Source organism: Polyergus mexicanus, unplaced genomic scaffold (assembly GCF_030449975.1).
Source record: "Polyergus mexicanus isolate NDT 795.1 unplaced genomic scaffold, iyPolMexi1.0 SCAF_9, whole genome shotgun sequence".
Lineage (NCBI taxonomy): Eukaryota > Metazoa > Arthropoda > Insecta > Hymenoptera > Formicidae > Polyergus > Polyergus mexicanus.
The window spans coordinates 1,662,246-1,689,734 of record NW_027223329.1 but is presented as its reverse complement, the minus strand read 5'-3'; the positions used below and the strand labels follow the sequence as shown (position 1 = coordinate 1,689,734).

The window sequence follows — 27,489 nt, the reverse complement described above, 5'->3', positions numbered from 1 at the left end:
CGAGTAAATGTATTTTATACTTCCTATAATTTTGTCAATTTCTGTGCCCCCCTAAAAAGCGAATACGCGTCTATTTTACGTGTAATTTGGGCTGCGTTCGAGAACATCATCCGAGTAATGTTCTCGAACATAATCCTGAGAAGAATAATGTATCTTTACAGTCTCTTTCTGTAGATACTGCGCTCCTAATCGGACAATCGTCAATGAATCTTATCCAAAAAGAATCCTCGAAATGATCGTGTTGTCGTTGACTGCTGTTCGCACAGTTGTTCTGTGTACTAAGTAGATGGATTCTCGTGTCCTATGGCAACCGCACATATCATGCGTCTTTTCTCGCCGCGCGTTAATACTCGCATGAATTGGCTGATCTTTTTTAATTCATTTCTCGTTAATTATATTGTAAAGATCGCAAAACGGTATATGACTTTTTTACCTGATTTCACCCGCTTTATCTACACATTATTATCTGGGGCGATTATTATCAGACACCCTGTATATCGAAAGTAAACTGTCAAACTAATATATTAGATCAGCTGTTTTGCGATATCGTTTTCTTGCGCATTCTCGAATAACTAATATATAACATGTCATCATGATGTACATACAATTAAAAGATATAAATATTCAAATAAATAAATCTTGAAAAGATAAATTTCTAAAAAAGTATTTAAAAAAAGTAAATATATTTTAAAATATACATTTAAATCTATTTAAATTAAGATTCGAGTCTTCGCTAAGCGGGTTCGAATCTTCGCTGATATCATCAGCTGTAAATCAGCTGATCAGTTCTGTCAAACGTGCACAGTCTGTCTGTGCACAAATATATCTCGCGAAAAACAATACAAACTACGAATGTATATTGACGATTTAAGATAATTGCGATGTGAATCACGCTATGTTGCGCGCGCGCGCGCATTTACACGAATGCAGAAATCTCTTATTGTGTGATCGCGATTATTCTAGTCAATCAACATGCTTACATCGCATATATAATCATATTAGAACATGTATGCATATATGCACATATCGCACAAAGTTCTGAACAAAGAAACGAGCGATACGGATTTTACAATAGAGCATATTGCTTACCGAGATTTTCTAAATAGAGCCAAATAAAGCGATTGCAAAGTGTACCAATGAGTATATTCGTCGACAATTTCATCAGGAATTCTGTTGCACAGAGCAATTATTCTTCCAGTGAATATTATAGAGAAATCAATGGATCGTGCTATCTCAGAATGGAAACGTTATATACTAGTGCAACCGCCTATGATGCTACTGCTGCTCGCTATGTCAATGTCAGGTAATAAACCAATCTTTTACATTGGCATAATAGCTGATATACATATATTTCCCACAGGTGCTATCTTGACAGATCTGATAGTATATCGTACATGCATTATAACATTAGGAATAAACAAGACAGAATGCCTGATACTTCACAATAATAGCAGCAGCGAGGAGGCGCTTAGAATAAATACAAAAGTGCAACCACAGGCAAGTTTAATTCTAATGAGTAAATCCTTCATCGAAAGTATTTTCCCCTCGTTCCTATCTTTGTTTCTGGGACCATGGAGTGATAAGTATGGAAGGAAACCTGTTATACTTTCAGGATATATAGGTAATCACGTTTATATGTTATAAATATCACTGTAAAATTCTAGAGAGAAAATTATGTTGATTATGTTGGTTAAAAGTGTTACATATTAATTTATAATAACTAATAGCTGATAATTGATTATTTATAAAGATAAATAAAAAATAGATCACATAAAGAGAATGACATAGATTACATTACATAATAAAAGATGAATTGCATATTATTATTGCTACAATCAATTTTTATAGAATTTCTAATTAAAAGATTCTAAAGATCCTAGAACTCCTAAGAAACATAGCTGTTTGCATTTTTCATAACTCTGTGTGTGTGTGTGTACATATATATATATATGAAAAAAATAATTTATATTTATTTAACATTTAATTCTTCTAGGTATATCTTTAACTTATCTTCTGCTCTCTATGATGGCTAATTATGAGATTGTGCCTTGGTATTTTTTGATAGCTTATATCCCTATGGGTCTCCTAGGTGGTATAAGTGTATTAATGTTAGCTTCATTTTGTTACATCACTGACATAACTGATAATAATGAACGGGCATGGCATTTGGCCTGGTTAGATGCATTAATCTCTCTTGGTGTGCTAATCGGATTATTTTCTGGTCCAGCAGTATATGAAGCATATGGATACACTGCTGTGTTCAGTATTGCGACTGTGCTGTGCATTGTAGCAACATTGTATATATTACTTTTTATTCCAGAGACTGTACAGAATCATACTTCTGTGAGTGTTTCAAAATATTCGTTAAGTCAAATTGCAGATGCAAATACTCTCGATGCACTTAAAAACTGGCGTGAATTAATATCATTCTCTTCGTAAATAATAAAGTAAATAATGACTGCTCATTTATCTTTATAGGGCATTTGCGACATATTTGATTTTATGTTTGTGAAGGATCTTATTAACACATGTATCAAGAAGAGAGATGGATTTAATAGATCGTTGGTTTGGAGCTGCATAGCTTGTCTTACGTTACTTTTAATTGCCTTTCAAGGTAATCTTGCTATTGGATATTTATTTGCGAGTGCGCGGCTTGGTTGGACCGTAGACCAGTTCTCTATTTATGTAGCTACAAATGTTGTGGTGGGAATCTTCGGTACGATATTTGGTATTAAATTAATACGAAGATACACATCAGGTATCGTTTTAATATTTGTGGACTTTATCTTATTGTATTCACTTATTTGATGCATAATTTAAAAATTTATAAAACATCTGAATTATGTCTAGGATTTTCAGAGGCAGTAGTTGCCATAATATCAATTATGTCATCTCTTTGTACTGCCTTAGTGTGTGCTTTTACATGGCAATCTTGGCATATGTATCTGTCAGTAGGTGTAGGTATGTTTGGTGATTTATCTCGACCAATGATACGTACTATATTATCCAAAGCAGTACCCGAGAAGGATATAGGTACAAATCTTATTTTTTAATCTTAATAATTAGATAATTATTAAACATCAAAATGAGAATATTCATAGATATAAATTCAAGTATATGATTATTAGTTTTTCTAATATATTCACATTGAGAAATATATTTTTACATTTATTTAAACAGGGAAGGTTTTTTCTCTAGCAACATTTCTAGAGACACTGTTACCATTTGCTGCAGCTTCTTTATACACTTTTCTTTATTCTCACTATATGCCACCTTCATATCCTCTACCAGTGTGGTTTTTATCAGCAACATTTTATATCATAACAATTATAATATTGATATATATTCAGATACATATAAGACGCAATATTATATCTTTCACCCCAATGATAGAAGATAATGATTCAACTCAATGATATTTATCAAGTAAAATTAAATATGAAAATTATTTATTTCAAGATAAACGAAATAATTAGCTAATAATGAAGAGATGATATTTTAATACGCGTATTTTTTAATAATATACAAGGGAAGGAGGCACATGTATCCTTCATATACATATAGATGTAAAATTTTTCTATTATATACTATATATACTTTATATATATTCTATCATTTTTCTATATATTTGAACAATTATTTATATATATAAGAATATACAAATCGGAATTTATATATAATTGAAGCAAGCAATATCATAGAAAATATGAATATTGTGGTTTATTTCATAGTCTGTGATTTTAGAAAATAATATACAACTCTTGTGATTTTAATTATTGATTATTATATGAATATCATGGATTTCTATTACTTAGTCGTAAAAGAATTTTAAAGAAAATTTATAGATTAATAATATAAATTACTTATATAGAAATGATTTATTTTTATACTATTTCACAAAGGTTAATGCGTCATTTTTAAAGGCAAAATATATATAACATTATTTTAGTTAAGAAAGAATAAACTTATTCACAAAAAAATTGTTTTTAAGTAATTATCTCGCTTCCATATGTTTTTATCTTTAAAGATTAAGATATAGTTATTATCATCACCGCTGCTTTAATTGTCGTAATAGTCCACATGATCGCCCGCGTTGTACTTATGTTCTTTCAAGACCTCCACAAGACGATTAACTGTCTGTTCTGTAGTCAATACAGTGTTGGTTTCACGCAAGTGTGCAAATGCTTTTTTAGTTTCGGGATTGGCGATCGTTTCGCGCACTGTTTGAAACATATCTGTATCGACGGGTCCCGGTGCATAACTTAATACGTTAACATCAGGATTTTCCAAAGCAAAAACCTATACAAAATCAAAAATATGTATTAATAATTCGCTAAAATAATATATCCACGATCTCGTATATGAATTTAAAAAATTGTACACATATATAATACCTTAAAGTACATTTCTCGTGCTGCCTTCGCCGAGCAATAATAACCACAGGCCTTGTTTGCTTGAATACCATATAAAGACGTAATATTGATAACCACTTTCTTAATGTTTGTACTGTCAAACAAATTCATAATTACCGCATTTAAAATAGCGGGCAGGAATAAGTTTAGGGTATAAAATTGTTTCCAAACATCTATATCCACCATCTCATTTACAAATTTTGTGACATCGCCGGTAGCACCTACATTATGCACTACGACCACGCGATCGAATGTGTTGCGAATGGTTTCACTTAGACACCCCAATATGGTCTCTAAAATAACAAAAATCAGAAACAAAATACTTTTACAAAACTGTCTTTCCAGCATATTCGTTACCAATATAATCATTTTTAAATAAGAAAAAAAAAAGAACTCCATCTGACCTTCAAAATCGGTTTTCGTCATTTTCGCTTCACCAAGATCTATACTAACAGTATGAACTGTTACTTTGGATGGTATATTTTTCGCAACTTCTTTTAAATCATTTAGGTTTCTTGCTAACAAAAGAATATGCGAGTCCTCCTGCAGTAGCGAACCGAATGTTATCGCAATTTGACGACCGATACCACGACTCGCACCGGTTATCACTAAGAAAACTTTACCAGATAGTGCTTCAATCGACATGGTGTCTTATATTACAAAATTATAAAAGTTAATTATTGTCTTTCGACTTATAAGTATGTTCTGTTGACAGTTGATTTATTTGTAATTCTTCCGTGATATTTTGTTGTTGCTCGGCTTCCGTGGTTGCTTGTAGTACGTCTGCCTTCAACAGATGAACTAATTCGCTAGCTGTTAAAGCCTGTGTATGAAAAACAATTATTAGTTATATACCATAAGGTGACAAATATAAGTTCGCAGATAAAATTCTCTTTGTGAAATATAATTTATAATTTATTGTTTTGAAAAATTATATTGACTAAAATAAATATATACATTTTTATATTGAATAAAAAACAATTTAGTTATTATTCTTCAATTTGCTCACTTGTAAATGTGGGGCTATATGTCGTATCAGAGGATTTGATGCCAACTCAGCTTCTTCCTCAGATTGGGGATTATTTCCGGAAGTAATTAAACGTGCAATGGAATCCTCCTTTGCTACTGACAGTGATGTTACAAGATCCTTTTTTGTTGTACCTCCTTGAAGAACTCTTAATCTAGAATCTAGTGCATTTACCAAAAAGAATTAGGATTGAATCATAGAAACCAATGGCGATAACTGTGAATAATTGTCGATTTTCTCCGAACGAATTATCTCGCTTATTTCTGACGTTACTTCATCTCTCATTATCTCTCGTTTATCTTATTTTTTTTTCTCTCAAAAAATGTTCAAAAAAAAATTATTATTGCGCAAATTCTTTTCCATATCGTTTCAAAATAAGAATCGTATATTTTTCGATAGAGAAGAAGTAAAACAAAAAGAAAAAGTTGCAAGAAAAATCTTAGAAAGCGGATATGCCTATTTTACGTGTAATCTGAGCTACGTTCGAGAAAGTCACCCGGGTGCACTCGATATTATTGAAGTGATATTCTTGAACGCAGTCCTGAGATGAACAATATATCTTACAGAGTTTCTGCAGATACTGCTCCGAATCGGACAATCGTCGATGATCCTTATCCAGGAAAGAGTCCTCGAAACGATCGTTGGGCGTGTTATCATTGACTGCTATTTGCACAGCTGTTCTGCACCAAGGATCGTTGATGTCCGTCTTCATTTTACAACGCGTGCTTTCTTATATACGTTCCTCTATATCCTTGACAAATTACTGTATACACACTTTCCTTTTTTCTGCCGGGAGAACGCCGCAAGGCTGTATCAATCGGTAGGAGCGAATAATAGAGATGTGAACATTGACAGTTCGACGATGAAAACTTGGCTGCGATCGGGAAGCTAAAATCATAATTTTATCTTTGTTATTTACTGAAAATTGAACAAGGACAGAGCACGCTCATGGCGCTAAAAGCGTGCTGCGCGAACGCATCTTAAATCGTTACTTTTTATCATGCTTTATTACATCATCTGGTGTAATCATGGAGTAATAAAAACATGGATTTATCGATACCAAGAGTGAATAAACAATGTTTTCCTAACGTTATAAATTTATAATGGACATTCTATCAATTTCTGCATTTTAAAGTAGATATGCAATAAATTAATTTATTCTAAAACATTCTGTATTATTTTTTAGAGGAATTCACTAAAGTGTATGTGTCTTATTAGATTTACAAGATCTATATGATATCGTTTAAAAATACGTTTTTTTACAAACAGAACACAAGTCAAAATAGTTTACAATTTACATTTGTAAATTATGGTAATTATTTTTTTCATAGAGGAAACTATAATGCTATGCACACAAAAATTTAGAGGAATATATTACTCAAAGATGTATATATATATATATATATATAGAGATTATAATGCACAATAATTAATTATAAAATAAAATATCTCTCATAATAAACTAAAAGTTTCTTTTCTTTTTACATTCAAAAATCTCTTTGAAGTAAATATGCAAATAAAGTTATATTTTTTAATTTCATTTACTTGGCTCTACATGAGAATATACATATGCATGTGTCATTGAAAGTTCTTTTTACACACATTTGTAGATGATTTTATTTCTCTCTTGCATTGATAACAGATCACATTGATAAATACAGACAAGTAGATGATTATATTACAGTAGAAGAGGAATATTGCACAACCAATATTTTCCTGTACAATACAATTGCAATACATACGATTCATTTCTTTCTCTCAATACATATATAACGCATATAATTAGTTTGAGGGATTCTTCAAGCTAGTACAATTTTCTTTTATACACAAAATAAATCAATAAACTTATATATTATATTTTATTCATAATTCATATAGAATAATATTTATATATTCTAATAATAAATTATATAACTATTGACTTATTTTAATCCCAGTATTAAAAATAAAATTTACATAAATGAATATAATGCACTTTTTTGTTATCGTTGTAATTACCTGGTAACAAAAAAAATATATCAACGATAATTGGAATGTTCTTTTGTTTGTTGATACATGTCGAGGATAATAGAGATTGACAGATATTGATTAATTCTCGGATCTCCTTATAAATATTCTATAATCAATTTCTCTATGAGATATAGTGACAAATATTGAATCAACATGTGCATCATTATATATTGTTATAATATACATGTACACTTGTACAGATGTACTCAATAATGTACAGCATATGAGAATAATAGATATATTTTTTTATATATTCTTATGTTATTGCTATATTCAATAATTAAAAATGTGATACCACAACATCTCTATTCACCTTCTTATGGACACAAGTCAATCTGTCATATTCTTATAAACAATTCTTTCTCAACTATAAACTAGGACAGTATTCCCCAACATCTAAAAAAAATATATCTCTTTTAGTAACACAAATACAAAAAAATCGAAAACATTAACAACTCCTCTAGGAAGTCTCGCTTTTATAAATTTTGTTTTCTCAAAATTTTTAATATTTTCTTCTTATTTTATTTCCTTGTATTATTTGTGAAACAAAACATTTCTTGTTTTATATGTGTATGTGTATATATATATACATAACACACACATAATTGTATCTATATGTTGAAACATATACATATACTCAAAAGATTTTATATAAATCGAAAAAGTCAGTTAAATATTTCAATTGGAATGCTGTTTTTTATAGCAAAATTGGTTGCATTAGAGCTTATTTTTCTCCTTTCAATATGGAAAGAAAAAGATAAACTCTAAATTAGTGTGGCCAGTTCAGCTATAAAGAGCAAACCCTTATACATAATTATAATATGTACTTAATATAGTATATATATAATCTATTAATTATATATGTATTTAATATACTTAGCATGCCAATAATTATTGCGTTAATAAACTATTGCTGGAATAAATGTACTTTTATAAATATTATATGTTTTTCTTATTTCTATAACAAAGTGGCAAATTTGTCATAATACCCTGAGCGGGAAGCACTGTTCTAGAATCACAAACAGTGTATATTCAAGATATTGTTTCCTCTGAAAAATATCTCTGTATCGGAATAAATACATATAATGTAATATACAAGCTATATATATAGGAATGCATTTAGTTCACTATTAACTTATAGCTGTTTTTCGCAATTCTGTGCTAATATTGATTATAGAAATCTTCTTTTTCTCGATGATATAATTAAAATTATAAGCTTAAAAAGCTGAAGAATTTTCTAAACCTTGAATATTTGCAATAAACGACATTGGTGCAACTGTCTCTATAGTAGCTTATACATATATACATATATACACTGTGGAATAATTAAGTTTCGAGACTTTCGTATGAAAAATTTATTTTTAATCGTACAATACACCTTAGAGACAGTTAAAAAGTTTCAATGTAGTCACCTAACTCGACTTAGTTCAACGTCTCCACCATTGCTCAAAGCAAGATAGTCCTCTAAAGCAAGCACTTTCAAAATTTGATTCACGTTTTTTTTATGTCATCTATATCTTCGAAACATTACTTTTATATGTAGCTGATTCTCCGTAAGGTTGTTGAATCATTTATAACGTTTCTGTTGACAACTTCTCTAATTTAACGCAGAATTTAATTTTGGCATATTGTCAAACGTGCCTTCCATATTACACCGATTTTTAAACAAAATTTTGTAACATCAATTTTGCGTGATTGTATCTCATTAACTATTGAATCAAATAATTTAGAACTTGCACCACGTGTTGAGTACTGAATTGTGAATAACCCGTTAAAATGACAGCACAAACGAATCAAACGTTTGGAAATGCGAAGCGAGTCCCGAAACTTAATTATTCGATAATGTATATATAAATACTACTTATATATTTTTTTTCAATATCTTATCGATGTAATTATGTATTGAAGATACATAATAAGTGGTAAAGAAGAAACCCTGATATTGGATGCGACAGGCGATACTTACATTAAAATCAGGTATTCCATGTGTTATTTCAAATATTTCCATCTTTTTACATATTTTCATAGTAATTATACAATAATTGTACATTATTATGCATCAATCAAATATTCGTTTAAATTGTGGCAAATTCTTACTTTTAAGCTCGACAAATTAATTTCGGTCAAGTCCTTAAAAGATATAAAGAAACTTACTTTTTCGTGAATTTTCTAAAATTAGTCAAAATTTTAAGTTAAATTGAGATTATATTAAAACAGTTATTACACCACATTGGAAATATTATATATATGAATTGCTGTGATAATCATTTTTAAAACTGTAATAATGTTTATATATCATTTATGCATTTGTATTTGAAAATATGAAGTTAATACGCGTTTTCAAATATGCATCATAATGCAAGCTGTTATCATTTATTTTTTACCTGTTATGGGAACTTACTGTGACACAGGAAATTTAGATGTGTGTCATCACTTATATATAAATATTTCTTTCATCCTAAATTATTTCTACATAATTTACTACAATCTAAAGATACGTTTATATAATCGAAGTCGCTTCGGTCCAAGCGCGCTAAACATAAAACAAATGAACGCTCAGAAGCGCTTGCACTTTATCTATGTTTCTAAAGCTCACGCATCCCAAATTGAAATAAAGCTTCTTACTCTAGGCCGCCTTCTTCTTCTAATTTCGATAAGAATTTTGCAACTCTGTAATTTGGTTCTACTTGACGTGCCATATCTGTCAAGTAGAGTAGTTTCTTAATACCAATGAATATGCTGAAATTATAAATTAAGTTGAATATTAGATGAATTTTGTGATTCAATGATGAGATATCTGTGACAAAACACTTTTATCTATAACATATATATATATATATCCTATATATACATCCTTATGTATTAGCTAATATCACATATATTGTCTGAGTAAAGTTATTAAAATATAAAATGATTAATATTTTACCGTTTTCCTTGAAGCTTTGCATGTAAAGAAGCTATTTCATGTTTTGAAAAGAGATCAACTTCTTCCAGTACATTTAACAGATTATCAGCAGTTGACAAATTAGGCACATGAAGAACGGTATTAAATGCCGAGAGTATTTCCAAATCGTCTAAAACTTGTCTGTAAGAAAAAATATATTGTTCGGATAATAATATTTTATTATATTATTACTGTTTTGTTTAACTATAGGAAAAGAAAATTCTTATTCTACCTGCGACTAGAGGTGCATAAAATTAATAGTTTACGGCCAGGCGGCGGCGATTTTTTTAACAGCACCAAAAGTGCTTGCAACGTCAGATTAGAATATCTTGGTCCAATTGAGCCATAATCTAGTAGACGTTCTATATTATCAACTAAAATACAGCTGAGTTGCGAACGATATGCATCATCGAATACCTGAAATATATAGATAATAATTTTAAATCTTACATCAAATATAATAAAAAAAAGTATTGACTTTAAAATAAATTTATCAATATCTGTAAGTAATGTAGACGGCGAATTGTGATTACCTTCCGTATAGAAAGACATTTTGCGGATTCAACAAAACCAACCATGTCATCAGGTGTACAAACTTTAATAAATGGAAAGTCTGAATTCTTCGCAATTTGCGCGGCAAGCGCTGTCTTTCCACTATTTGGTGGTCCTTCCAAGAGAACAGATACCAGACCAGATCCTTCAGCCGCTCGAGCTTGTTGAATACACAGAGAGCCATCAGTAAGAATTTCAGCCACTTGCCTTCCCCAATTAATAATTCCACGTATTAATAATTGACTCAGTATTTCCTCGCTTGTACCAAATGCCTAAAAGATATACAAATATATCCTCATTATTATAGATACATAATTATATATTTTTATTAATTATATATTTTCCGAATTAATTAATATAATGATGCTACGTATACTGAAAGCAAAATCAAATTTTATTTATTTAAAAATATTTAAAAAATAATACATAAATTAAAAGAATAGTAATAAAATGTCTATCTATTGTAAAAACTATAAAAACACAATGTTCAGCCGTTAAAAATATATAAGAGAGTATTAGTATAATATGTATAATAACTGAATAACAATAGCAGCTGCCTGATAAATGAAAGATCTCGGGATTTCATTTATACACATGCATGTATGAATGCCTTTGCCTGTGACTTACCGGTTTAATATCATGCTCTAGTGCATGTAAAAAGTCGCTTCTACTGACCATAAGCTTCTCCATCGCGGATGGATCAACCTCTACCTTGCTGGCAGCTTTTATTAACCGATTCATAGCAGTGCTCTGTGCGGCTCTGACTAGACCCTCTAATTCTGCCCCACTAAAATTCTTAGTTTGGGCAGCTAACTCTTTCAGATCTACATCAGGCGCTATTTTTTTGTAATCTCTCATTCGGGATGTGTGAATATTAAGGATCTGGTATCGCCCATGTTCGTCTGGCAAGCTGATCTCCATTTGCAGCTTTAAACATAGAAAATTAAGACCTATTTGTAAGTGAGTGTAAAATAACAACAAATATTATCATATTAAAATAATTATATGGGCAAATGAATAAAGGATATAGAATACGAAATTCATCTAAAATATTCTATCTTGCCTTATAATCAAATCGAATTACATATTCTATTCGTATGATGTATCATATATTTCTTTCAACTATTAATAATGAAAATTTGCAGTCATTCAATATATACTCAGTTTTAACAACTTATTATTAATAAACTTTGTTTTACCTCCAATCGGCCAGGTCTTAACAAGGCTTCGTCGATCATGTCCCTTCTATTGGTCATACCAATAACGAGAATGTTATTTAATTGTTCAACGCCATCAATCTTTGCAAGCAGCTGATTTACCACTGTGTCATGAACACCCGTATTTCCAGCAACACTACCTCGAGATTTACAGATGGCATCTATTTCATCAAATATGATTATGTGAAGCCCACTATTGGGACCAAGCTAAAAATATATAAAATTTCTTAAATAAAATGTATAGCAAAGATAAACTCGTTTTTTAGGAAGATGAAAGTAAAGATATTTAAACCAGTATCTTTAAGCACTAATATTTGTATAATAAAATACTTGAAATATACCACTCTTTATAAAATCTTCTGTCAGTAATAAAACTAGTTTAATGTTTATTCAGTCTTCCACAGCCAGTTAAGTATATTATCTCATAAATACATCAATGCTTAAGAATTTATATTGGCTTGAATATCCTCATTTAAATAAAATTTCTTTGTGGTTTTCTTTTCATAAGGAAAGTTACATATAAATAAAATTTTAATTTAAATATATATTATGTACAAATAGATTTTGTAAATTATTCACCCTCTTTTCTTCCTCTTCTGCATCAGCAAACAATCTTCTGACATTAGCTTCACTTTCTCCAACATATTTATCTAAAATTTGTGGGCCGTTTACAATCTTTGGTTCTCTTGAATTTAACATTGTTCCTATTTGTCGAGCCATTAACGTTTTTCCTGTACCAGGTGGTCCATATAGCAAAATTCCTTTTACATGTTTGCAACCCAATTGAGTGACGATCTCCGTTGGAAAAACGCGAGATGCAAATGCTCTTCTAAAAATGGCACTGAATTCCTTATCCAAACCACCAATACCCATTTTCTGGAAGTCCCAGTCTGGATTAATAATGGTCTGTCGAATAGCTTTTCCTTTAGCTTGTCCAACAAGATTTAGGCTTGAGTTTTCTGCTTTTTCAAATTGTATTATGGAATCACCTAAGCAACGACCCATTTTGGTCTTTTTAGGCACTGTACTTTGGCCTGAACTGATGGCCGATAAATCAGCAGCTTCCAAACTTTTGACAACTAATCCAAGCAATTTCTTATCTTTAAACTGAAATGCCAGCTGCTGACCCACGGTGAATGCCTGGCCTGAAAATTGTAGTAGAAATTCCTTGGCCATTTCATCTGTATTATATGGCTCCAAAGTAACACTAAAAGAATATATAAATGTAATAACCATAATAATGGTATGAAGAAAAAGAGCTTTCAATATATATAAGAAAAAAGTTCTCCATCCAATGGGAGATCTTTATGCCAGTCAGATTTAAACTCATATATATATAATATGTCTCCATATGAACTTTTAAATAAATAAAAGACATTCAGAATTATTTAAAAAATATTTTGTAAGTGATAATAAAAAAAGAAAATCCCTAATTATAATGCAAGCCATATAATAATCATACGTTTTTTTCTGCAAGAAGTCAGCTTCCAAAACAATGTTGCATAAACATTCCGTGTTAGAAGTTGGATCAAAATGATATGGTCGAACCTCAATATCTTGATTGAGAGACAATGTTGCCCATTTCCTTTGAGGCAAACTAAAACCGATTGTACCACGTGGAATCTCATGATGCGTTCTCACAGTAAACACAAAATGATAATTTGGTGCTGTAGTTACTTCAATATGCCTGCAACAAACAATAATATATATATATATATATATATATATATATATATATGTATGTATCACTAAGAACAAAGAGAAAAAGAAAAAGAGGGAAAATCAGAATCTATAAATTTATACAAATTTGAAGAATTTAGAATAAAAATGAAATTGTTAAATTTAAATTATTATTTATTTATTATGTAAGTCATAAATATAGATATAATATAAATATGCATTAAAAGATACAAATTAAACTAATATAAATACACAATTGTATTGAATTCCTATTGGGTTTTGAAAAGATGATTATATTTTGATAAATTCTTACCTAACATCGTCCGGAAAATCATCAGCATTGATAATTGCACAATTGGAGAGACTGAGCTCATCTGTAGGGCATCTCACTGCTTTCATCCGCTGAAAGAGAAAAAAATTATATTTTCTTATATTTTATGCGAGAAATGCGACGCACGAAAAAGCTTTGCAAAGGAAATTTGAGATTTGATATGAGATTTTGACAGGAGGCAGGGAGCACAAAAAGCGGAAGCTTGCGATTTGCAAAAAAAAACATTGTCTTGCGAAAATTCAACGATCCATTTATGCGGCGAGGCATATGCGAAACGAAATTGCAATCGTCGACCTGTTTTCGCGGCTTGTACTCACCATCATGGACATTTCTTGATGGAAATCAACAAATTCTGATCATGCACACTATAATAGAATCCGTCTCTGCTGTGCACCTTTGATATTGATGTGGTAAAGCTGTCTACACGGTCATGCGCGAGAGAGGACAAGTGATCGCGTCCTCGACATAATACATATACGATTTTCTTCCTGAAAATTAAATTTAACGAAAACTCTCTATATATATATTTTGCATATAAATCATACATATATCATAGGATTTTTAATTCTAATACAAATATATATTCACTTTTTGATACCATACAACAAAATCCATTTCGGTATATTTCGCATTGTCGATAAAGTAAATATACATATACATATATATATATATATATATATATATATATATATATATATATATATATATATATATATATATATGCCATACATATGTGTTATACATTTTAAATGTGGGACGAATGAATATCACTTCATAGACATAGTATATCTCGACCATAGACCATAGATAAATAGTATATCTAGACCGAGTGTTGAGGAGTGGGAGCCGAGATGCACGTAGAAAAGGACATACTCTATTTCGTGCTCCTTGCGTTCTCTCTCGCTCGCATGTAACATAGTATACTGTTTAAACGGGGAGCACAACTTTTGCATAAACGCATAATCATAAGCATAAGGAAATTGACCAATCAAATTCCTTATGCTTATGATTATGCGCTTATGCAAAAGTGTGTGCTCCCCGCTTTTCGCTATGCTATATGCGAGTGAGAGAGAGCGCAAAAGGCACGGAACAGAGTATGTCCTTTTCTACGTGCATCTTTACACTTCTTAAATAAAGACAAACGCTCGATCTAGATATACTATGTCTATGCTGACATCACTGCATTGTACAATTGTATATCACTGTCGATGTCAGTTTAAATTGTAGGAGTATGGCTTTACATATGAGGTCATTTATCCGATTGAAATGACAGATGTCTAATCAGAAGAATCGCAAGATATGTCATCATCCTAGCTTAGTCTCGTTTTCGATTATGCAAATGTAAAGCGAAGTCTGTTTCGAGAAGACAGTTTTTTATGTATATTGAAAAGATTAGGTTAGAATTTACAGCTTTATTTACATTTTCAATATACTACAGCATACCTGTGTATAAGCACATTTCTTTTTTAATAATATTCATGATAAAATTATTACATTTAAAAGAAAAGTTTATAACTATTCTATATAACAATTTCTATACAAAAATCTTTTATTAATCTATTATACTTTATTCATATAGCCATCCAAAGGAAATATATTAATCATGGAACGTGGAAAAACTGGTATTGGTAGAGCAGTGAAAAGTAAAATTGCTCAACATCCTTCCGATCTATTCGCACTGGGATCAAAGAGTTCGCGAAATGAAAATTCTGACTCTAAAACCAGACCAGGTGTTATTCATCCGAAACCAAGTGGTAGTTCTACAACTTCTGGTATATAATTTATTCTTTTCTCAAGTGGATAATCTTTAATTATTATTTATGTTAATGTTGTGCAAATTATTGATTATTGTAAACAATTATATAGGTAATGATCGAAAAAAAGAAGCATCTTCTGGATCACTCCAATCATTTTCTTATGTTCCGCAAAAGAAGCCCAAGTTGACCCACGTTGGTTCCCATCAACGGCAACCCTCTTCTAGTGCAGAAGCATGGGAAGTTTTAGCTATAGATACTGATCCTGCAGATTTTGTACCCATGGCACTCGAAGCTAATGACAATGACGAGGCTGATAAAGTTATTGGAATAATATGTGGCGCTGTTAAGACACTAAAGAATCAAAAATGGAAGCCTGATACATTAATTTACATGGGCTTATTATATCTAGCAAAAATCCGCCCATCCATTTTCTCAAATGATTGCATATTACATGCATTGTTATCTCTTTTAAAAAGGGATCAGACTTACAACTTCAAGAGTAAAGGAAATCCACTAGTTCCAGTACTCGCTGCAAATCTTTTAATGAGAGGATTTCATGAGAAAAAGAACTGGCCGGATGTATTTGTGAAGGTTTATTCATATACTATACTATCTTTTGTATTGCTTACTGCATGGTTTTATCATTATCATTATCATTAACTTAATTTATTTTTTTTTTACAGTTGTACATTGAGGACGCTCTTGGTGAGCGTGTATGGGTCGATCATGAGGAATGCAAAGGCTTCGTCGATAACATATTGACTGGTTTTAACACGAGGCATCCACCTAAGTCTGTGTTACAGCCAGAATTCCCTGTACTGATGCCGCGGGATTGTCATAGCCCGTCTACAGTAGATGACGAAGATCCGGCAGCGTCAACGATGTCATTGTCCGGGGATAAAGAGAAAATAGAATTTCCGGTGGGTCCACGATATGCGCATTGTGTGGAAAATATAGAATCGATAGTGTTGGAAGCTGTAAAGGAACAATTGAACAGACGTCAGGCCGAGACCATAACGAGAAATTTCTTGAAGTTGCTCTCCTCGGCATGCGGTTTTGTTGAGATCAGAAACATTGCCGTTCCCAGACTAGAAGTGTGGTTACATAATCCTAAACTAATGAGACCGGCACAGGAGCTACTTATTTATATTTGTTACAATTGTACATCTCACACTCAAAGAGATGTCGAAGTCATAAGTCAACTGGTGAAGATGAGATTGAAAACGAAAGCTGTAATTAATTTGTATTTGAACGGCGTCAAGGAACTTATCGGATTACATCCAGAGAATTTAGCTACTATATTAAAGCACACAATTTACAACGAATTGTCAAACGCACGCAATCCAAACAACATGCCCATGTTGGCTATAATGTTCCAGACTTTACCCGAACAAGCGGCGAAACTGCTTGCGGAGATCTTTCAGGATTTGCTAATGAACCGCGAGGATTATTTAAGGCCATTACGTGCATTACTTAGGGAAATCGTACGTGTATGTCGACATGACATCAATCTGATTGCTTTTGCTCGAACATTGATGACCGAGAGACCGGACATAGCTCAACAATTGCTGAATTTCGAGTTTAAAGATCGCATGTTCATGTCGATAGCGGATCTGCTTTGCCTATGTATGCTTTTGGCTATAAGTCCACAAGTGAAAGAAGCGGCGACGCTGTCGCAACGCGCGGATAAGAAAGACGTAGCTCTTCTGCATCAATTCCAAAATCTCGTAGCCATGATACAGTACGAGGCTATATTGTGGCTGCAGAATTTGGCGCAGCAAACATACGCCATAGGACGAAATGAACTGCTGCACGCGATGCATAAGATCTTACTTCTAGAATCTCCCGAGCAGTATTATAAACTGGACAATTGGCCACCAGAGTCGGACAGAGTGTTTTATATACGATTAGTATCTGACGTTCCTCTGTTGCAAAGTACATTATTAAGGCTACTAGTTATCGGTTTTTCAAAGGTAAGTTCTTAAATTTACTTATTTGTGAAACAAATCTTCGTTTAGAAAGAGAGAGGGAGTCTTTATTCTACTTGTATTTATAGGACAATGGCATTACTCATTCAGAGACGTTGGATTTGACAGATCAGTTGATACGACGAGCGGCAGCTAATTCGACAGAAAATTTTCCAATGTTACAAACTGATAAAATGGACATAATTGAACTTATTTTTAATCTCAGCATTTATCAACCACCAGGGACAATAAATATACCTGCTGGGTAAGCATGCTACGCATATGACTTATTTCATATGTTACAATCGTATCCTACATGATGTATGTTTGCTTTATAGATATGTACCACCGACATTGGCGATAGCCAATCTCTATTGGAAAGGATGGATAATGTTATTAATTTTGGCTGCTCATAATCCATCCACAATTGGTGCACTAGCATGGAAACGATATCCTATATTGAGAACATTGATGGAAATGTGTATCACAAAGTGAGTTTAATAATTTTTAAGCATATTTGGAATTAATTATTTTTCTCAAACAAGTAGTTTTCAATTGTGTTCTAATGAAATATGCGCTTTCGTAGTCATTTTTCGCATCCACCACCGACTATGGCCTTACCGGAGATCATGGAGCAAGAGCGCGCAAAGGAACTGCAAGTCGAAGCTATCGAGAAGCAAGAGATATTGGAATACGAATCACATTTGGCCGCGGCATCGAGTAGAATCCAGTTATCCGAACAGAATAGTTTCCTTCTCTCACAATTGATCACTATGGATCCGACAGGAATTGCTAGGAGACCGCCTCCGGCGGTTCTTGAACAGGTACAATCGTTGAATACATCACACAGATTGGGTCACCTGCTTTGTCGATCGCGTAAACCGGATTTTCTGCTGGATATTATTCAAAGACAACAGCAGAGTACATCGCAGAGTATGCCATGGTTAGCAGATCTAGTGCAAAACAGCGAAGGTTCTCTGAGTCAATTGCCGGTGCAATGTCTCTGCGAATATCTATTATCGACTAGTTCGCAAACGGTTGAGAAGCAGTCCAGACAACAGCAATTGCTAATGCATCTTCAGACACTGCTGACTGATCCGAATCAGGATCAGCAACATGCTTATGAAGTTTTGGAATATTTCTTGAGAAGATTGAGCAGCCAGCAGAGTAGTAGCCGTGTCCAAGCGATTACCGGATTAAAGATGGTTCTGGATTCGATACCTTTCGAGGACGAGAGCATGGATATAGAAGGGGAAAACGAAAAGTAAATACTTAAATATATATTCTTGAAGAAAGAAATTGATTTTAACACTTTGTCTTTTTCAGGGAGATGTGGCTTCTACGAAAATTACCATCTATACCTCATTTCCTATCGGTACGTTCGCTGGTTTCCACAGCGCTGCGTGGCGCTTGTCAAGTCGAAAACAGCCCCGATCTTGTGCACACATACATATCGTATCTTGCCGCGCATACTGTCGACGACGATTTGCCCGATTTAACCGATTTGGCAAACGAAATATCCCAATTGGTCGTTGAGCGTAGTACCATTATCGCGGCAATACTGCCTCAACCCGAGAGTGATAATCGACAGGCCAAACAAACGTTACACGCCTTTATGGCGATCTTCTGCAACTATCTTGAAAAAGCGCGATCGCCTAGAGGAGAGGATTATCAGTGGTCCGAGAGTCAGGATCAGATTTTGGTGCAATGGAGCAACGGCGAAGAGTGCACTATGCATATTCTAGTGGTACACGCCATGATCATACTATTGACATATGACACGTCCGAGCACGATCCATTATTCAACAGCTTATTGGAGACGTGGTTTCCACTGACGGAACAACCAAAGGCCTTCCTTGTTGACACTAGCGAGGAAGCGTTACTCATACCTGATTGGCTCAAGTTACGAATGATCAGGAGCAACGTGCCGCGTTTAGTCGATGCGGCACTGAAAGATCTCGAGCCACAGCAGCTAGTACTTTTCATTCAAAGCTTCGGAATACCCGTATCTTCGATGAGCAAACTGCTTCACACTCTTGATGCTGGTGTTCAGATAGATCCGAGCTCGGTCGGCGAGGCGGTGTTGGATAAAACATATATGGCACAATTAGTCGAGGTGCAACATCGAAGAGGCGCCACGGGCGGATTAGTATTCGTACAAGTATTACAACTGCTGGAGCCGCAATTACCGGATGAGAACGTCATGCCCATCAATAGGCTACAGCAATCGTTGCCAGCTAGCGCCATGGTGCAGAAACAATCCGTTATACAGTGCTCTGTGAAGACTGACGTGCCCCACTTGATAAACCGATTGTTTATCGAGAATATTCCGATGAATCAGAAAATGGACGCGTATCGACGTTTGCATAAGACTCTAGCGAAGGATCTGCAAAGATCGAGCGTGAAAGAAAGTGGCGCCGTAGTACTGGCGATACAACACATATGCAGCGTTCTGAGCTCTATGCAGGTCAAACAATTCCTGGCCTCGCTCGTGCACATGCCGCAGTACTCATGTACGCTGATGCGCGTGATACTGCTACCGCTGAAGAGACCGTCGACATCGAAACATGTGATTGAATTGGCGCGCAACATGTGTCTGAATCTGATATCGCTGATAGGTGACGTGAAGGCACCGGTTCTGTCGATCCTGCGTGACTTCGCTAATGTGCAATCAATGAAAACGCCGCAACGCGCGGAACTATCGATGCTAATGCAGAGCCGCGGCGAAGGTCCTGGCACGATATTAGAGAATACCGATCCCGTGAATTTGGAGAGCGTCGGCCGTAAACTACTGGATTTGTGTCTGAAACAACAGAAAAATGACGTCCTGGTCGAAGCTATGGCGAAATTATTGGTCAGCGATAGTAATGAAGATACGTTGAAATCTCATACGGGCTTATTGATCGACTGGTTGGCCTCCATGGAACCCGAATTAATCGGTACTTGTCCCAATCTTCAAATGAAGCTTCTATTTGGAAAGGCGAAAGTGCATATTAACATTGATAAGAACGTCGTGAGCTCGCATTCCTGTAGACCTTATCTATTGACGTTGTTGACGCACAGAGCAAGTTGGGCCACTTTGTATAAATGTGTCGGACACTTGTTGGACAAATATGACAACGGGTAAGTAGAGCCGAGATGATAAGTAAGTAGATTTTGTCGATGTTCCTTCTAATTATGATATTATTTCATCAACATTTTCTTATATTTATAGATACGATCCGACTGCAGTTCTGGACTTTTTATGGGCGCTGACATGTAATCCCAAGTTATGGCAAGGTCGGGACAAATTTACACCGAAACATTACATTCCTGAGAATATTCTATTGCTACAAAAATGGCAACTGCTTAATCTTGTGGCGTATTTAGTATCCGAAGCTGTTATTATTTGTAGCATGCAGAACAGAAACGCTGCTCTTGCGAGGATGGACATCAGACTCGATCTACTTTTACATTGTATATCCACTGAAGATGATTTGATCTCTAATGTAGTTAATTACTTAGCGGAACGTATAATGGACAACACGGAGTACGAATTTTGCCATCTTATATATTTTATACGCGATTTCGTTCAACCGATTTAATGTACCCAAATAAAGCGATCGTACTTAATTTTCAGCTTAGACTCGGCGGATATGGCGCATCAGTTTTTGCTACACATGTATATGAAAATTCCGAAAGTTATTTGCTATCTCGACACTTTCCAAGCGAACAAATTCGTCAAAGGAGCGAAGATAACCGATTGGACGGGCTCAGTGCTCGATTGCATGAGCCACTGTTTATTAACTGCGTTGGCGGCGACTTCGAGGCAAAAATCCTGGAATGCCAAGTCCCAAGAATTTGAACTTTGCGCGAGAAAAATGGCCGCCGTACATCCTATACTAGTGCTACGACAATTGCCGATGTTGGCGTCCTCCCTGATGGGAAGATGTTATCTTGATTTCGGTCAATTTAGATCCGGCCACCATTTGAATCTCTTCACTCAAGTAATGGGGCTACTGGAGTTGTTGCAGCCGCATTTGTTTAACGAGCAGCACAAAATTCCCTTGGAAAGCACATTGGGAAATTACTTCCAATGCTTTCAGGTATTACAATTGGTATAATTTTAAATTAGTAAAAGAGGAGAAATCGAATTTAATTGTAATCTACAAAAACTACAAAAAATCAAAAGAATAAACTGATTGTCTAGCATGATTTATTTAAATGTTATATATGATTTAATTTTTATTAGTTACTATAAAATTTGCTCAATGCATCTTGCTTTCTTGATTATTGACTCACACACAAATCCTTCAAATATATTATTCTAATTTCAATATGATATCATTTTCAGAATTACGGCCATGTGAAAGACCTCAGCTCCTTGTTGAACAGATTCGTAATATTATTACAGTCATACATCTCACATGATCCACAACGAGCATTGAAATATTTACACAAGCATGCGCAAATTCTGCAGTATGTTACTTTCTGTTAAAAGACACATATTATACATGATTTACACATTATTTATTTATATATATAATTTACATGTACGTATGTACAGTGAATTGCAGGTAAATTATCCTAATTTAGAATCTTTGAGAATACTCGTATCGGGAATACCGATGCCGAGGGAAGGAGAAGATGCGGATGACATTCTAATCACTGTAGCTCCCGCGCCGCACCGTACGGAACCCGTTATTCCGGAACACTGGCAATCGCTATTGGGTACACTCAGCAAATTGTATGGTGAAGGTATAAAAGAATAATAACATTGAATATATATTTTCGTTTTTTTATTGTAATTTTTGAAATTAAAACTTTAGAGGAAAAAGAAATTTATTTATGTATAGTAGTAGTAGAAAAACACATAAATTTTTGCTTGATTCTAATATTGTTTGAAAAATCAATTCTCTATTATCACTTATCTATTCTTATCACAAGAAGGTTTATATTTTTATTAAAATTTCTTTCTTTAATCTATACAAGTTAGAGAAATAGGAATTAAACATCTTTTACTATTAAGTGACTGTTCTGATATAAGCTCTTTGATAGCATATAATATGAGAAAAATATTCTTAAATAAATTTTCTATTCTACATAGATGTATTCAATGCACTTCAAGAAGTCGAGCATGTGTCGTCGCGGAAACCTTCGGTTTTGGAACCAATAACGGATAATATAGCGGAACTTCTCATATCACCTCAGAGCAATATCAGAACGCTCGCTCACACCCTACTTGCTAGAGCATTGAAGCATCGTCCTACACCGAATGCCACTATATTATCCGCATTTCAAAGATGTTTAGACAGTGATAGAGCGGACATTCTTATGTCAGCTCTGGAAAAATTACCAGATATTGTATTGTGTATGCAAGGTAAAATTATAACAAGTTGGATTTACATGTCTCGATATTGATTTATGTCAATAGTTTTATAAGCATATAAATTCTTTTATTTTCTTTTACATTGCAGAGCACGCTTTACCACTGATGCAGAGGGTGTTTGAGTTGGGAGTAAATTCTAATGTCAATGCGATGCCTTACATCACTAAAACTATTGCTCTGTTAAATACACAACAAGGTTGTTAATATCAAAGAATGTTAGTTAGCTTTGTGTAAATATTAAACATAAAACATTTTTTACAATTGAAACAACAAAAGACTTTGAGAATCTTTTTCCTTAAAAAAATATATATTGTACATATATTTACACAAAATTACATTCTTCTAGAATACATTAAAATCTATTGAAAAGCTTCTGGAGGAACATCATTAACAGCATAATTCTTCATAAATGTAGTAATTGCGTTTCTTATGTCCCAGCCTGCATCTTGAAGATATTTATAACAATATCGAATATTCATTGTAGTAAGCTCACGTAAAAATCTAAGCAGCTGTTCCTTTTCTGACACACTGAGTACTGTTGGAGTAAATTTAGGTGCAGGTTTTTGTTCAAACTTTGTTTCATTATATGTATTGGCCGGTGTACCATCAACATAATATTGATCATTGACAATACAGTATTCATTATCTTCTTTTTTTATGATGATAAAAGTTCTGTTGAACAACATAGGTGGGCAGAGTAATACTCGATATGAAAATAATCCTTGTACTGAAATGACTATGTAATTATCTTCTTCATGCAATAAGTCAATATAAAACGTTTTAAAGTTGTGTGTTGTTGGTGGCTGTCGTTGTAAGGCACTAATTATTTTTTCGGGTCCCGAAAATAGAAACTCGTTACATTTAGCATAATCGACAAATTTCAGCAAGTTTCTGTTTGTGGAAAATGCTTTGACAATCTCTTTATGTACATGATTTGTTATAGTACCTAATGTCATAGAATAGAACGCGTTTCTGTCATATAGACCATTCATAACTATCCTATCTTCTTGGTCGTACAGCGTGAAGAAATGCTTGACAAATTGCTTGATCAGAGATATTCTTGTTCCGTTACCGAGATAATTACTTTGTATGCTTGGCACAAATTTCTTTTCCATTCCTATTACAACTCCATCTAATTTTTGTAAATGAGGAAAAACGTTTTTTACCGCCTGTATATACTCCTGAGAGTTAGTGTACTTGGTGCATAATGGATTTCCATCCAACCAAAGTTCACTTATTTTGAACTCGCAAAAATAACGTAAATATTCCACATCCAAAATCTGATTGTGCCTCAAGTCTAGCTTAGTCAGATGATAATTGAAGAACTTGTCAAACAGAATGATAGCCGTGAGTTTATTGTACTTCATACTCAATTCGCGAACGGGCAATCGCGATTGCTGGGACTCGCGACTGTTGCCCATAATTCCCATTTTGCTACAACGTAGGACCATATCTAGAATTTTCGGTATTGAAATAGGACAGAATATCGAACCCAGTGCCTTCTCATTTTCAAAGTCGTCCAGATTGAATATCTTCTTCACTGGTTCATATCTAGCATATAAGGCCTGCGCTATGACTCTGTTTGTATTCACTTGCAACTCTTGCATACCAAGAAATCCTAATATAATATCCATATATAACTCTTGACCACCGGGCAATGTGACGCACAATCCTTGCTTCATTATATTTTCTATGGTATTGCTGCTGCATTTCGCCAGAAAACTACTTTTCTTTTTATCCTCGATGGTGTACATAATCGGTACTAAGACCGCTGGTTCGCAGGCGGTTATTACAGCGCGCAGGATGTCGGTTCGTCCATACAAGGCGCCATCAAAAATAATGAACTTGTGCCATAGATCCTTGCGACTCGCAAGGGCCATCTCGTGACTGTCAAAGGACGGCTTGGCATATGTGAGCCGATACGGCTCGCATGTTTGGTTTCCCGATGACGTTGTTGGCGATGCCATTGTTTACTATCGTAAAAACAGCGGGTTTTCCTCTAAATTCTTCACATTACCGTTCTTGTTAAATCATCTAATATACATTAAAACATAATATTAGTTAATAGATAAATAGCAAATAGTTCACATATATTATTTACTTTATTCAAATTTTTAAAATAGCATTTATTCAAATTTAAAAAAATTAAGTAGTCTTCTCACGTTTACAAATTTTTGAGGTTATATTGATATTGAATTCTGTGATATTAGATATTAGGTGCGCTTTATGAGATCTGTATCTGTCATATTGGGTGCGTTCAGGAGACACAACCGTTGAGTAGTAATCGAACGTGATTGGTTCTTACTTCTAGAACCAACAAATCAATGTCGAGTGTTGACAAGACGATGCTCAACAGTTGTGTTTTCTGAACGCGCCCATTGATATAAAACTCACTTATATTAAGTGCGTTCCACTTAATGTCATTTTTGCTTTGAAGCGTTTGATGAACCAATCACAGTAAAGAATCTTGCGGATAGGATATATATGGTTAGGAAGATTTAGGAACATCATTGTCGTAAATACATTTCACAGAAAGTTCGTATATTACACCGTAGAAAAAAACTGAAGTAAGAATCTCAAAACTTCTCGAATTCTTTACTTGATTTATATCTCGAATTACAGATAATTTTTTGTGTGTGAGACACGCGTATAAATATATAAAAAATATGTCAGATATATAAAAGATTATATCTTTTATAAAGATATGATATTTTATCGTTAGCATACAAAAAAAATTTAATATTAATAAATTACGAAAATTATAATAATTATAATAGAACACAAATATTCTCATTGTAGAAATATATTTATGAGTAATATTGTTTTTACAATTTTCTCCTTACAGAAAAGACAATAAGTAAACATGTCAAAGGTATTGGATGAGGAATTGAAACAAGCTTTTTCAAAGCTGCATGAGAAGATGGTGGATACCAAGCAGAAACTAAAGTTGGCTGATATTCAAATTGATAAACTGCGACGTACAAAACAGCGGGCAGAACTCACTTCAAAAGAGATTAGCTGCTTTCCGGAAGACACAAGGATATACGAGTCTGTCGGTCGAATGTTTCTCCTAGATGATGTGAACAACATTAAAAGCAATCTGGATAATAGGATGAAAACGTCTGATGAAAAGATCAAGACATTAGAAAATAACAAGATATACTTGCAACGAAGTTTAAAGGAAAGCGAAAATGAAATCAGAGAAATGATTCAACAAAAGCAGAGTAAAGAGTCATCTAGTTAAAATATCTTTATGAATCATTATGTGAATGCTTCAGCTTTCCTTGGTCACTCTTTAAACTTTTCAAATTATTATTTGGAATATGTGTCTATACCTATACAATTACGAAAATCTTGTTTGTCAATTTAAACTTGTGCTTTGCATACATTAACATTTTGATATTTTTTTGTGCAATATATTTGGAATAAAACTCGTTAACTCGAAAGAAAAAGAAAGAGAATTGAATAATTTATGTGAATTAAATCCACAATATAAATCATAAAATTATACACAAATTGTAGAACATACTTTTGTAAGAAATAACATTATACATGCATGTCAATAGCAATTTTAATTAAATAAACATTCTGATTTTATAACTTAAGAAATATGTATTGTGGGACAGTTTGATTATGTTTTTATGATCTAAAATATATATATATATAATATATGTGTATATATATGTTAGGAAAATAAAAAATATATTTTTTATATTTATAATTTTTAAAACTTAGAATATATATATTTTTGATCAAGAAAAAAGTAATATTAAATATTTATCGCTAATAGGGACTAGAATAATTGTTAAATATTGCAATATATATCTTATTTCAAAATTTAAGTCAATTTTCGTAGCATTTGTCAAATTATATTCTTTTGATATATTGAGAATTCAGCTCCCGAATTTCAATGAAACATGTTCAACTATCGCTATCTCAGCAGAAATTCGCTAAAGTAGGAGTAGCGAGAAACCTGAGAGAGGTCACGCCGCCGTTTTTCATAAGACACTTTCTAGAATACTAGCTATAGTACAGTAGCGTCAACTAGATCCATTTTAGAGCCAGCGAAAATATATAGACAAATTTACTTTTCGATGCTACGGTAAAATAACCGGTTGATGCATATATGTGCTAGATCCATAATTTTATATCAAAATAGCGAAAAAATATTATGGATTTATTAATATTTTATTAGCTGTGCGTGATGTTTTGCCATTCTAGCAT

General features: G+C 33.3%; 7 protein-coding genes across 10 annotated transcripts; 3 read left to right on the top strand and 4 right to left on the bottom strand.

Annotated features, from left to right (window-relative positions):
• The first annotated feature begins 641 nt into the window (after window positions 1-641).
• On the top strand, window positions 642-5,330 carry LOC138936129 (probable peptidoglycan muropeptide transporter SLC46). 2 transcript variants are annotated; one of them, XM_070301249.1, is made up of 6 exons: window positions 644-1,303; window positions 1,361-1,621; window positions 1,994-2,343; window positions 2,479-2,758; window positions 2,851-3,033; window positions 3,181-5,330. In XM_070301249.1, the coding sequence occupies exons 1-6, from the start codon at window positions 1,219-1,221 to the stop codon at window positions 3,414-3,416; spliced, it is 1,395 nt and encodes a 464-aa protein (XP_070157350.1). In that variant the 5' UTR covers window positions 644-1,218; the 3' UTR covers window positions 3,417-5,330. The 2 variants fall into 2 exon arrangements, with proteins under 2 accessions (XP_070157349.1, XP_070157350.1); XM_070301248.1 differs by having other exon boundaries at window positions 642-1,621.
• Sptr (Sepiapterin reductase) lies at window positions 3,721-5,057 on the bottom strand. The gene is made up of 3 exons (XM_070301250.1): window positions 4,817-5,057; window positions 4,395-4,705; window positions 3,721-4,299 (listed from the first exon to the last, which is right to left on the bottom strand). The coding sequence occupies exons 1-3, from the start codon at window positions 5,055-5,057 to the stop codon at window positions 4,060-4,062; spliced, it is 792 nt and encodes a 263-aa protein (XP_070157351.1). The 3' UTR covers window positions 3,721-4,059.
• Window positions 5,086-6,380, bottom strand: LOC138936132 (uncharacterized). Its single transcript, XM_070301251.1, has 3 exons — window positions 6,004-6,380; window positions 5,422-5,600; window positions 5,086-5,235 (listed from the first exon to the last, which is right to left on the bottom strand). The coding sequence occupies exons 1-3, from the start codon at window positions 6,149-6,151 to the stop codon at window positions 5,086-5,088; spliced, it is 477 nt and encodes a 158-aa protein (XP_070157352.1). The 5' UTR covers window positions 6,152-6,380.
• A 638-nt stretch (window positions 6,381-7,018) lies between these two features.
• LOC138936239 (vesicle-fusing ATPase 1) lies at window positions 7,019-14,661 on the bottom strand. 2 transcript variants are annotated; one of them, XM_070301473.1, is made up of 11 exons: window positions 14,491-14,661; window positions 14,156-14,244; window positions 13,625-13,849; window positions 12,742-13,369; window positions 12,145-12,369; window positions 11,573-11,872; window positions 10,927-11,217; window positions 10,626-10,810; window positions 10,376-10,534; window positions 10,075-10,188; window positions 7,019-9,579 (listed from the first exon to the last, which is right to left on the bottom strand). In XM_070301473.1, exons 1-11 carry the CDS (start codon window positions 14,500-14,502, stop codon window positions 9,573-9,575), a joined length of 2,235 nt encoding a protein of 744 aa, XP_070157574.1. In that variant the 5' UTR covers window positions 14,503-14,661; the 3' UTR covers window positions 7,019-9,572. The 2 variants fall into 2 exon arrangements, with proteins under 2 accessions (XP_070157574.1, XP_070157573.1); XM_070301472.1 differs by lacking the exon at window positions 7,019-9,579 and adding an exon at window positions 9,593-9,982.
• Window positions 14,662-15,388: 727 nt separating this feature from the next.
• Window positions 15,389-24,003, top strand: Ints1 (integrator complex subunit 1). Its single transcript, XM_070301211.1, has 14 exons — window positions 15,389-15,569; window positions 15,753-15,945; window positions 16,040-16,521; window positions 16,614-17,903; window positions 17,987-18,162; window positions 18,236-18,388; window positions 18,484-19,161; window positions 19,224-21,020; window positions 21,112-21,426; window positions 21,517-21,982; window positions 22,231-22,355; window positions 22,444-22,634; window positions 22,984-23,256; window positions 23,354-24,003. Exons 2-14 carry the CDS (start codon window positions 15,777-15,779, stop codon window positions 23,467-23,469), a joined length of 6,231 nt encoding a protein of 2,076 aa, XP_070157312.1. The 5' UTR covers window positions 15,389-15,569; window positions 15,753-15,776; the 3' UTR covers window positions 23,470-24,003.
• On the bottom strand, window positions 22,891-25,499 carry LOC138936114 (nuclear RNA export factor 1). 2 transcript variants are annotated; one of them, XM_070301212.1, is made up of 2 exons: window positions 25,428-25,499; window positions 22,891-25,299 (listed from the first exon to the last, which is right to left on the bottom strand). In XM_070301212.1, the coding sequence occupies exon 2, from the start codon at window positions 25,230-25,232 to the stop codon at window positions 23,625-23,627; it is 1,608 nt and encodes a 535-aa protein (XP_070157313.1). In that variant the 5' UTR covers window positions 25,233-25,299; window positions 25,428-25,499; the 3' UTR covers window positions 22,891-23,624. The 2 variants fall into 2 exon arrangements, with proteins under 2 accessions (XP_070157313.1, XP_070157314.1); XM_070301213.1 differs by lacking the exon at window positions 25,428-25,499 and adding an exon at window positions 25,367-25,416.
• Window positions 25,500-25,752: 253 nt separating this feature from the next.
• Window positions 25,753-26,863, top strand: Pfdn1 (prefoldin 1). Its single transcript, XM_070301395.1, has 2 exons — window positions 25,753-25,832; window positions 26,111-26,863. Exon 2 carries the CDS (start codon window positions 26,129-26,131, stop codon window positions 26,507-26,509), a length of 381 nt encoding a protein of 126 aa, XP_070157496.1. The 5' UTR covers window positions 25,753-25,832; window positions 26,111-26,128; the 3' UTR covers window positions 26,510-26,863.
• The last annotated feature ends 626 nt before the right edge of the window (window positions 26,864-27,489 follow it).